This window comes from Cricetulus griseus, chromosome 4 (assembly GCF_003668045.3).
Source record: "Cricetulus griseus strain 17A/GY chromosome 4, alternate assembly CriGri-PICRH-1.0, whole genome shotgun sequence".
Lineage (NCBI taxonomy): Eukaryota > Metazoa > Chordata > Mammalia > Rodentia > Cricetidae > Cricetulus > Cricetulus griseus.
In genome coordinates, this window is record NC_048597.1 from 91,101,461 (window position 1) to 91,113,994 (window position 12,534).

A 12,534-nucleotide genomic window follows, 5' to 3' on the forward strand; every position below is an offset into this window, starting at 1 on the left:
AATGAGGTTCCAGCCTCAGTTTAAGTTCTTCCTACATGAGAGAGCCTGCTGCTGAGAGAAGAGGTGGCCTCCTTTACTACTGGGCACTTGTCTTTTCACAGAACTTGCTTTTCTGTACCACTCGTGAGTTGAGCCTTCTCCGTCTCTTGCCTGTGGTAACACTTAAACTTTTCTGATGGTAGCCCTGCCTGCACCACCCCCAAGACCTTCTGTTCCACAGAGTTAAACATTCCCAGCACATCCATTTATGCTAATATGCTGTGACCTCATGACCTTACACAGCTGGCCTCATTGCACCATTGCACCTTAGTCATGGCTCTGCACTGAAATGGTATTCCAGATGTGATCTTACCATCAGTTAACAATGAGATGATGGTCTTGATCATATAGTGGAGGACCTGTCAGAGAAAACAGAGAGGCTGTCTGAGGGACTCGCACGCAGAGCCAAGCTCAGCTCCCCAGGGCCCTTCTGAATGTGAGAGTAGTAGTCCTCAGCTGACAGTAGATCCAAAGCAGAGAATTGGAAGTTGGACAAAACAAACGATAAGCTAAGAAATGACAGGTGACAGAAGGCTGGAAAAGCAGAACTGAGGAAAAGTAGTGATTCTCCTTCATGTGCACTCAGCACAGCTGCATGGTGACTGAGCAGGCTGGGGTTTCACCACATCACTCAGAGCACTGGCTGCACCAGGCCCTGCTCTGTTTGTATAATTGATTAATTGAGCTCAGGGGTGGAACTTGACATTTTTGTCGGGGGGGGGGGGGGGGCTGATTGAAACAACTTGTTGAAATCTGGAGTCTTGACATTGTCACCCCAGAAGTTTTCAGCTTTGGGTTATGTTCAGATTTAACAAGAACACCCCCCCACCCCCACCCCATGCATACACCTCCATTCCCAGAATCTGAGTTATTCTGTTTTGGTTTTTCGAAGACAGGGTTTCTCTGTGTAGCTTTGGAGCCTGTCCTGGAGACCAGGCTGGTCTTAAATCCAACTGTCTATGTCTCCTAAGTGCTGGGATTAAAAGTGTGGGCCACCACACCTGACCCTGAGTTGTTTTTCAGATAACACCAATGAGAAGACCTAGTAGCATGCTTCAAGTTACCAATTCATCAATCTTATTTCTTCATGAATTTTTGTTAGACCAAATTTGTTCTGTTTTCAAGATCTCTTAATCCTCTTTTGAAATCTGACATGTTGAAAGTAGGTTTTGAAGGACTTAAGGAGTGTGACATTAGCATTAGATTAATCCAAACAATATGTCAGCCTCCCCTGCAGTCCAGATTCTTTTTGTTTGTTTTGGTTTTTCAAGACAGGGATTCTCTGTCTTGGCTGTCCTGGAATTCTTTGTAAACCTGGCTGGCCTGGAACTCATAGAGGTCAGACTGCCTCTGCCTTCCAAGTGCTGGGAATTAAAGGCGTGTACCACCATGCCCAGCTCAATCCAGAGTCTTAAGTAGATACTCGGGAGCACCTAAGGAATTTCTGTAGTTCCAGTCTTTCAGATCCTTCTAAATCAAATTGAGTAATGCTGGCTGGGGGTGGGGCTATTAAGTTAGCCACACAACTTTGCGTTTTGGAGGGGAGTATTTCCTGCGCCTTTGGTGATCCTTTTATTCTCACAGGTATACTTTTAGCTTTAATTATGAGTTAGTTTTTTTTTTTTTTTTTTTTGGTTTTTCAAGACAGGGTTTCTCTGTAATGTTTTGGAGGCTATCTTGACCAAGCTAGCCTCAAATTCACAGAGATGTGCCTGCCTCTGCCTCCTGAGTGCTGGGATTAAAGGCGTATGCCACCAACATCCAGCTAATTATGAGTTCTTGGAGGTAAAATTTGTGCCTTTAAAAATAAAGAAAAATGCTGCTTCAAGTTGTCTTAATCAAACTTGAAGAGATTGGCAGTAGTCCCATGGTTTAGTTCCTGGAACCAGTAAGACCTTAAGAGCCTCAGTTTTGCCACTGATGTTGACTGTCAGAGCAGTCCAGTACCAATGACTCATGGGAATTGCCCTGCCACTGAGAGCCCTGGCTGGTTATGAACTAGGAATGACTGGGCACACTAGCCTTTCATGCTAATTCTTATATGCATGTATATCCAGAACATTTGTGCTTATGGGAGAATTTTGTTGAAAAGTTCTCATCTTAGATACCCAATACTGGTACTTGCTTCACCAGTCACAGAAGAGACCCCAGAGCTGTGCCAAAAGGTCTTATCCCCCACACAACATACTCTTCATTACCACAAAGCCTTAATTAAGGTTACACTCCTAAGATGTAAGAGAAGCAAAAATGTTTCACAGGGTACATATTCGTAGTTCAAAGTCGAACTTAGTGCTGACATTTTCTTGATGCATGTTATTCTATAAGTGAAATGCTAGTAGCTTTTGATTACTAACAATGGGAATGATTCGATCATCTGGCATTTGCCATTTGAGTTCTGTTTTCATGTAGAACACGTGCTGAGTCGTTTGCTTGAACTTTTTTGTGTCATATTTATTAAAGTTTTAACATAGGAAAGTTTGCTAGCTTTTAATGACTTAGTAAAACTCTGCTCTTTGGAATTCCAGTATCAGGTTGGACAGCTTTACTCTGTTGCAGAAGCGAGTAAGAATGAAACTGGTGGTGGAGAAGGAATCGAAGTCTTGAAGAATGAACCTTATGAGAAGGATGGAGAGAAGGGACAGTACACCCACAAAATTTACCACCTGAAGAGGCAAGTGGGGTTTCCACCTGTAACCTGCAGTACCTACCTGGCCCGCTGAGCTGTAATATGCAGTGACCATGTGTTATGCTTCAATTTATTGTGGGCCCCCTCATTTTATACTCAGTTATACAAGTGATACACCTGCCTGTAACAAAAGTTCAAACAGTAGGGAGGACTATAAAATTACAGCTTCATCCTCAACCTGAAGAGAGATGGTTAGCGGTCAGGAGCACTGGCTGCTCTTATTGAGGACCCTAATTTGGTTCTCAGAACTCACGTGGTGGCTCACAGACATCCACCACATTAGTTCCAGTAGATCCAGCACCATGGGTATCAGGCACACATGTAGTTCACGTACACACATGCAGGCAAACCATTCATATGCATAAGGTAAAAATGTATAAAATTCATCTTCACTCCTTGCCACCAGTGTCTGTAAAAAGAGAAATACTTGAAACACTTATCCTGGTTTATCCATGGTTTTGTCTGATACCTATAGGATTTTTTGTTTGTTTGTTTGTTTATGTATATGGGTATGTAGGTTCTGGAGCAAGTGTGTGTGTCAATGTTTGTGGGAAGGCCAGAGTACGGCTCAGAGATGATGGCCCCATTGGGATAAGGGTGTGTGTGTCAACCTGGACCTCACCAGTTTTACTGGACTGACTGACACTGGGATTGTAGATACAGGCCAGTGTGCCCCAGCACATTGACATGGTTTGGGGGGGGTGGTGGTGCCAGGTTCTAATGCTTGTAAGACCAAGAATTTCACCAATGAAGTAACCCCACTAGCCCCTGTGTGAGTTTTTTTTTAAACCAAGTAAAATTCCTTGGTGTGTGCCCAGTATAGTTTATTTACCTGAGCCCTACAGGGTAGGAATGAAGAGTACCACATTTTAGGTAATTTGCAGTTTAGTACATTTTGTAGTTGTAGCACACTTTCTGGTTGTCAAGAAGGATCTGCTGGAAAGCTGTGACAGTTTAAATTGTCCTCCAAAGTTTCATATACTAATCTTCCATATTTTTCTTTTTGGAATTTTTGCCAGTTTCCACTTGTGATTCTTCATGGGTGTGGTTGGGTGTGTGATGGTGGGGAGGTCTTTGTGACTGGTAGGTTTTGCCTTTGTTTTATTAAGTTCTTTTGTGCATTCATCTTAAGCTTGAGTCTTATCCATACCTTTTTCTTTACAATAGGAAATGCATACCCCAGAGTAGAGATGGCTCTGAGTCCTTTTGCAGACCACCTCCCTGTCTCTTAAGGTTGGGAGGACATCTCTTCTCGCCTCAATTTTCTTCTCTGTACATTCAAGTAAATCTTTCTAAAGCACCTTGAAATTGTAGATGAGCTTAGGTGGTTACATTTAAATTTTGCCATCATTTTCTTCTATAAAGTTTTATTTTTCCTGTGTGTGTGTGTGTAGGTGGTTACATTTAAATTTTGCCATCATTTTCTTCTATAAAGTTTTATTTTCCTGTGTGTGTGTGTGTGTGTAGGCCAGAGGAGGGTTGCAGGGTATAGTGATCCACTAGACATGTGTGCTGGAAAATGAACTCTGGCAGGTACTCTCTCTCTCTCAACCACTGAGACATTTCTGCAGCCTCTCTTTAATTTTTGATTCATCCATTAATTCAGTTCTATGAAGAGCTAAAAGTTCCTAAATGAAAGCACTGGACTCTTTCTGGGAGTGCTAAAATAAGCCAAAGGGTTTAATGTGTAAAATTTTGTGTTGGTCTGTGATATCTTTTTATAGATTACTATTCCAAATGTGAAAACATGAGCTTGTTCCATTGCTGTCACAAAACACCATGACCAAAAACAACTAGGCAAGGAAAGGGTTCATTTGGCTTACAAGTCACAGTACATTGTTGAGGCAAGCCAAGGCAGGAACTGAAGCAGAGACCATGGAGGAGTGTAACTCACCAGCCTGCTCTCTCTGGTTTGCTCAGCCTGCTTTCTGTAGCACCCAGGACCACCTACCCAGGGGTGGCATCTACCCCCAGTGGGCTGGAGGCCCTCCCTCATCAATCATTAATCAAGAAGACACCCTTACAGACTTCCTGCAGGCAATCCAGTGGAGGCCTTTTCTTAAAAGTTCTTCCCAAATGACTAGCTTGTGTCAAGTTGACAGAAAACCAATCAGGAAACATCTTGAAATAAATGTGTACTATCTTTTGTTTGAAACCTAAAGGCTCAGATATTAGAAAAATGGCACCTTGTTGTATAGAAAGGTCTATTATTGGGCCATTAGGTATTCATACAGTGTTCATGTTTTTAAAACCTAATCAGATAAAAAGCCTAGAAAGTCATTAAAGTGTTAGGAATGTTTATCACTTCCTGCTGGGTGATTTCATTTTTATGGAAAAGAAGACTATTAAGTACCATTTTTGAAACAACTGATTTAGGTAACTCTCCAGCCATAAATAATGACTCTCAGTTGAAGAGAGCTATAAATATGGTCACTGCAAGTGATTATCACTCAAGAGCTTATTTGGGCATGATAGAACTTTCAGGTTTGGTGGTACAGGGTCTCTGGAGGCTGCCTTCCTGTGTTCTTGGTCTCTTGGATCAGTGTCTTCATTACTGAAGGAACCAGAGTCATTCCACAACACCTTTTCTGTGTACCAGTCCCCAGACAGGCAGGTTGAGTTTTGTACCAGGGGACACAGAAATACACACTAGCCTCAGTACCACCAAAATATAAAACACACACACACACACACACACACACACACACACACACACACACACAAATGAGCAGTAGCCTCTTATATAGCTAAACTTTTTTTTTTTAAATCATTTTTAGCATTAATTTGATATGGGATTATTTGGGGATTGAAATAAAATGTTAGTGCTACCTAGCTCATCAGATTTAGAATGTGATAACATTTTTTTATAGAAACAAAAATGATGGGTGCAGTTGAAAATATATCCAATGTCTTTCTCCTCACAGCAAAGTTCCTGCATTTGTAAGGATGATTGCTCCTGAGGGCTCCTTGGTGTTTCATGAGAAAGCCTGGAATGCTTACCCCTACTGTAGAACAAGTAAGCTGGTCCCCGGCAGCACTGTACCCTGTTGCCCTTATGAGTGCCCTGGTCTCAAGGGTTAGACCAAGCAAAGCCGCCTCTGGGGTCTCAGATAGTTACTGCTTCACTGCTTGGGTGATGGCTAGGGAGCCACTGGTTTCCTCCTCAGACCTATGTGTATCCCTTAGTTCATTCCCAGATGACAGCCATAGGAAGTCCTGCTGACTGTTGGCTTTGGGGTGGACAAGTAAACATGGAAACCATAAAGGTCATTTGCACCCAGAGGTGCCTTTTGGTGCTCCAGCAGCCCTTTGGAGGATGTTACAGATTTGCTTTCCAAACCAGCTTCATAAATGATATAACGTTTTTGTGATATGCTTATTAGCATTATTTTAAATTAAGGTAGATTATTCTTCATATTGTCATTGAATTCCATAGTCTTAATCAAGGATCTCTTGGTGACACTTATATAGAGACCATTTTGAAGATGTAAGCTACTAAGTGTTAATGTGTTTGGGATAGCTTAGTCTACCTGACAGAAATATGGGGACAGGCTGTTTTGACTCCATCTAATTGAACTTTTTCCTGTTTTGCTGCCGGCCTCGTCTCTCTGCCTCAGTTGTAACGGTGAGTAGCATGCACTGTTCTTCAAACTTTGTTTTCACATCTTGTTGATTCCCAGCTGCTACTGGCTTTTCGCTTGGGCTCCCATTGCTTCATGGCCTGTCCTGTGTCCTCATTCTGCCATCCCCACTTACATGTCCCAGGCTTGCCACACTCTTTACTGGTTCTCCTTTGCTTTTGCTTTGTCTTTGAATTCCAAATTGCTCAGCAAACCTCCCGGCCTTCTCTCTACCCCTGTGCTGCATGATGAGTGGGAGTGCTTGGATTATGTAAAAGCATCATTTGCCATACCCAACAAGCCCCTCAAAAATCTGGAGCTGGAGATTCAACTTGGCCATTGAGAGCATAGGTTGCTCTTCCAGAGGATCCAGGTTCAGTTCCTAGCACCTACGTGGTGACTCACAACCATCCATAAATCAAGTTCCAGGGCATCTGGTGCCCTCTTGTGACCTCTACAGGTACTAGACACACGTGTGGCTCACATACATAGATGTAGGCAAGACACTCACACATAAAATAAAAATAAATAAATCTAAAATAAAATGGGGAGTTCAAGGCTCTGGGTTTGGAAAGAGATCCACAGGGGGGTGCTGTGCAGGGAAAGACTTCCGCAGAATTGTGGAGCCTGCATCACTTTCTTGTGTTCTCTGCAGAATGAATATATGAAAGATGACTTCTTCATCAAAATTGAAACATGGCACAAACCTGACTTAGGAACATTAGAGAATGTAAGTTTCCATTCTACACTAAAAGGGTGGGGCATGGCTGCTTCATGGAGTGCTTGGTCCACTTGTGCAGAGTTCTGGGTTTGGTTATCAGCACGATCAGGGCTGTACCAGCTCTGCACTTGAGTGAGGAAGGCTGTGGGAATGGGAGTTACTAGAAACACGGCTATGTTGTTGGGGTAAGGCAAGCAAGCCAGACACAAATCGGTTTCCTCTATCAGTCCCTACGTTGATGCTTGAGTGGACTCATCTGAGATTGCTGTTTTTATCGTCAGCTCTCTTACTTGGAGCTAGGAGAACATGGGTGGTAACGCTCACAGATGGTGCCACAGCCAGTTCTTACCTGGTAGATTTGGATTGTTTTTCCTCACCAGAGCACTTGTTCTTAGCAGAATCGATTACTCTGGTGGTTATGCCCACTTCACTTTTCTGGGCCACAGCTGATTTCAGAGAAATGGCTAAAGGGCAAGAGTGAGAAAGGTGCTTGGTTTGCAAAGGCATTGACAAGCTCCTGACATACATTATAAGTATTATAACGTACATTCATACCTGAGCTTCAAAGACACCTGCCGGGATGCTGGAAACTAGCCGTGAAGGCTTGTTCAGGAGCTGGGCAGGCATCTAGAGGGCCATGATGCCCTTGGACCCAAGGGTCTCGGAAAGTGTCTGTAGCTCTGGAGCATCAGCATCCAAAAGTCATTAAAAATGTGTGTGTCCTCAGGCTGTTAGCACCTGCCTTCCGGTGCACAGCCACACATGGAGGAGCGTGAGTTAGTGGAGGGGCTGGATTTTAGTCCTAACGGCTGTGTGCCATGAGGTTCCATTTTTGGTGTTCATTCATAGAACTTAAATTTTAATTTGTGTGTTTGTCAGTTGATCATGTGACAACATATTTTTGATTGAATTTCTCTAAAAATAAAGGGTCTAAATGAAATGTAATGATTATTTTATACTCTGACTTATCCTGCCATTTCCAACTTTCAGACAGGCTTAACTTTTTAAAAACAGTTCACAAGGTTTGAGAAATTATTGAATAAGAAGTGTCAAGAAGTTGACAAACTAGAAACAAGTTGTAGTATAGTCAAATCATTCTCCTTTTAAAAAATGATTTGTTTTTATTTTATTTATTTATATATATTTTGGGGGTGGGTGTACATGGGTGCATGTGTCAGAGGAGGTCACAAGATTCCAAGTCCCTTGTAGCCGGAGTTGCAGGCAGTTGTGATCCAACCAACATGGGTGCTGAGAACCGAACTCTGACCCTATGCAAGAGCAGTTTGTGCTCCTAACCACTGAGCCATCTCTCTAGCCCAGTGGTTCTCAACCTGTGAATGGTGACCCCCTTGAGGTGGAAAGACAATTTCACAGTGTTCTGCTAAATCCATTAGAGAACACAAGATAGTTAACATGACAATTCATAACTGTATTAAAGGGCTGTAGCATTGAAAACCACTGCTCTAGCCCCTTGTGGAGCTTGTTGAAATGAGCATGTCATGTTACTTTTGCTAGCATAGAATTTAAGGGTTCATACTTTGGCTAGCATAGAATTTAAGGGTTCAGAGCACTATGCTTATATTACTTGAATTAAACAGGCAAGATACATTCTGTTACACAAATTACACAGATTTCTCATGGGGAAGCAATACAAAGAGTAAAAGCTGTCCAGATCTCAAGATTACCAGCTGCTGCCTACTGAAATAGCAATTTCATCCCCATACTGTATCCTGAGGGACTCACACACTCTAAGAGGACATATGGAAATGTAGCATTTTTTTCCTGGAAAAGAACACACTAAAGTTTTCTGTCTCTCACAGGTTCATGGCTTAGATCCAAACACGTGGAAAACTGTTGAAATTGTCCACATAGACATTGCAGATCGAAGTCAAGTCGAACCAGCAGTGAGTACTACCCGATGGCATCTTGTTGTGTCCCCTTCACATCTCACAAAGTTATTTTCTGTCTATCGTGTACTCTACATTTCTACACTGAAATACTGGGCCCAGGGTTAGTCTGGGCAACAGGGACCCTGGAAGAAGAGAAAGTTTTCTGTGCCGTAGGCAGGCTCTTTAAGAAAGGGAACAGTACTTCACATATGTTGGAGTGTTTTCTGCTTTAAAATGATGAAGATCATCTATACTTTTGTACTAAGTATGAGTAAGAAAGCAAAGGTGTTCCTCATGTAAGTTTTCATTCGCTCAGTTAAGGCTAGCCTTGCTAGAAGGGTATGGTGCATGATTGTTTAACAACTAGAATGCTATTTTGATTTTGGTTTTTTAAGCTTCTTAAATTTTTTATGTGTGTTTAATGCGATTGCACAGCACACATAGAGGTCAGAGGACAACTTTTATGAGCTGCTTCTCTCCTCCCACCTTCACATGTGTTGTCAGTGGGGTCAAACTCAGGTCATCAGGCTTGAGTGGCAATGACCTTTTACCCACTGAGCCATCTTGCTAGCTCTGTTTTGATTCTTACTAAATGTAAGTACCTGTACCTGCCTCTTCTGACCCAATCTCCCTCATGTGCCAGGTGAAGACCTCATTTGTTCTGGTTTCCTGGGGTTGGTGCATGCTAACTCAGGCCTATTGTATGCAGGTACTGTATTTGATTGGCAGGTGCAACTGTGCACAATTTATAGCTAGGGTAGCCAAGGATGGTCTTCTGCTCTCTCTGCTGGTACTTACCTGGTATGGTTTGTTCATAGACAGGGCGTTCAGTATTCCCTACCATTTCTGTTTTTAGTGCGTAGTCTCTGAATTTGAGCAGTGTTGTCAGCTCAACAGAATAGAAATAACTCAAATACAAACTGTCCACTTTACTATTGAAATTTAAAGGTGAATCTTCTAAAAGAAAGGTCTCTGACTTTTATCAGGAACACCTGGGGTTAAAGTTGATAGTGACTGGGCTGAACACCACTCTTTTAGGGCCCCTCCCTGCTTAGACAGACTTATACCTGAGACCGACCTCTGGCCTCTGTACACACCCACCATCACACACCACTGAAAAACAAATGTGGGCACCAAGTAGTGGGGGTGATCCTGGGGTCGGTTGATTTGTTTTCACTTGTACTGTGATTTGAAGTTACCTCAATTTCAAGGATATTTCCATCTTTGAAATTAAGTAAAGGGAACAATTTTACTCTGTTCAAGTGGGGAATCATTCAGACGCTGTCTGCTGTTTTTGTTGGGGGCGTCTGTTAGCCAGTATGTACTGTATGTTAAAGAATGGTGAAAGGAAGAGAAGTATCTAGGATGAAAGAGGGAACTAGTCAGCAGGTTGGCTGGGTACCTAGCATATCTGGTCACAGACAAGGTGGAAGAGCAGTGTGGCAAGCCAGGATTGAGTGCCCTGGGAACAGCATTGATACATTGTGATTGAATTGATGTGTTGGCCAACAGAATAGAATGGTGACATCAACTAAACCTGGACCTTCATGGTTCAGTAGAGTATAGGACATGCCTGGCTTTACTGGGAGCATGAAGTTTTTGTTCTTGTCCTAGGACAAAAGTAGACAGTGTCTGAGAGTGCGGCCAAGGCAGCCTTCTGCTCTGCTGCCTTACAGGTGAAGAGACCATGCAGTTGCAAAGGTTACACAGGTGGTTCTGTGGAGATGATGTTTGGGTTGGATGGTAATGGAAAGAATGGATTGGACCTAAGCATTATGATTTGGTGGAGATGTTGTGACCAAGCACACTTACTCTAAAACAGGTTTTAGATTCAGATTCTGAGGCTCTGCCACCTACTGATTTTTTGATTCCCTGTGCACAGCTATTTAATCTTGTGCAAAACAAAGCTGACTGCACACAACACTAAATATGAGCACACGGTAGCAACTCAGTTAGCATATGCAGGCCTAGCTGTCATTGCTAGCTGCACTGTGCAGGTGTCTGCCCCAGTGTCACTAGACATTGTATATAAGTTTTCACCTGGGTGTTTTTTTCTTTTTTTCTTTTTTAAATTGTGTGTGTGCACATGTGCAAAGATTTACTTTTTATTTATGTGTATGTGTGTGCATGTGGATACCTTGGAAGGCCAGAAGAGTTGCTTGGTTTGGGAGATGAAGCCAGCGCTTTTTAGCTGTGGAGCCACCTCCCCAGCCCAATTAATTTTCTGTGGTTTTGCAGGGTTCATAACTCCCCTTTGCAAATCTACATTTCAGATATGAGTAAATGCAAACTTAAAGTATACTGATTTTGCAGTACCATTTTTTTTGTTGTTGTGATAAAATGTACGCAGCATAAAAGTTAACCTTTGAATCCTCTAAAACTGTACAATGTAGTGGCATATTGTGTACTCACAGTCGTTACAACCATCACCGTCTAGTTCTGGGATACTTTTGTTACCCCAAGAGGATACACTGTGTCAATCACCAATCTCCTATTTTCCACTCCTTAACCCCAGCTTTTTGCGGCCACTGGGGTTTGCCTGATGGGTCTGGTTGCTGCTTAGGCTGTGCATGGTTTCAAGTTTTATTTGTATTATGGCATATGTCAGTGCCCACCTCTTCTTTTGACAGTATCACACTGGGTGATACACCACATTCTGCTCAAGCTTTCATCCAGTGTTGGGCATTGGCCGTTTTGATGGTATCACAATGGGTATTAGGGTCTGGACACTTCCCACTTGTGCTGCAAGCACATCTCTTCACCTCACAGCAAGCTCACAACAAAACTTTAAAATGACTGAGTTTATTTTCTCCCTGCTGTTCATTTTATAAGAAACGAAACAGTTGCACTAGTAATTTTGAGGAAATAGGTAGCCAAGGCCTGTCAAACTCAGGACAAATGTTAAATAGTTGAGAGTGGAGAAACAAGAATTTGAAAGGAAGCTTGAGTCTTTTCACTCCATCTGGTGGAGTTCTCTGTCATTGCAGGTGGATTTGGTCCAAACATTGCAGTCCAGAGTGACTTTTGCTTGCTTTAGGGCTCTCCCTCTGCTAGGCTCTTAAGTGGCTTGAGGTTCACTCCTGTTGACTTACTATGTTTGCTTATTCTTAGGAGCTGGATTTTACCATGTATTGGAAGGACTGTGATTTGACCCCTGGTGTAGCTGCATACTTGACTGAATGCTTTGACATGTTTGTATAATTGAAGTGGCATTGTCAGAATAACTCTAGAAGCAAAGATTTGTTGTAAGAATCTGTCAGTGTGACTTAGGTTCACAACATAGTTGCTATAGGAACCATGTGCATGTAAATATGTGAGTTATTAGGGATGTTTTGTTGATGCCTTTTGGAACAATTTTGTAAGACTTGGTTTGGATACATTATTTCTTTAAGAAACTAGTGGGCTGTCTGATATTTCTGTATAAATATCTCACTCAGTTTCTTTTGCGCATTACATTGTATTCACCTTGCAAAACTGACTTCCTCTTTGAGAGAAAGCAGCATTGAAGTGGAGTGCCAGTAAGGGCTTGTGCCCTCAAGGAGGGAGGGTCCTCATCTCTGGAGTTGAGCAGTGACAGAG

The 12,534-nt window shown here is 42.5% G+C and overlaps 1 protein-coding gene across 3 annotated transcripts in view; it reads left to right on the plus strand.

Annotated features, from left to right (window-relative positions):
• The window catches only part of Pitpnb (phosphatidylinositol transfer protein beta), a 45,574-nt gene that overhangs the window by 5,042 nt on the left and 27,998 nt on the right, over positions 1–12,534 (plus strand). For 2 of the 3 annotated variants that reach the window (XM_027415919.2, XM_027415918.2), the window contains exons 3-7: positions 2,565–2,710; positions 5,650–5,741; positions 6,343–6,350; positions 7,001–7,075; positions 8,887–8,970. In XM_027415919.2, the coding sequence (XP_027271720.1) occupies positions 2,565–2,710; positions 5,650–5,741; positions 6,343–6,350; positions 7,001–7,075; positions 8,887–8,970 (405 nt within the window). The remainder of the gene's footprint in view (positions 1–2,564; positions 2,711–5,649; positions 5,742–6,342; positions 6,351–7,000; positions 7,076–8,886; positions 8,971–12,534) is intronic. The other variant, XM_027415920.2, reaches the window with a different exon arrangement.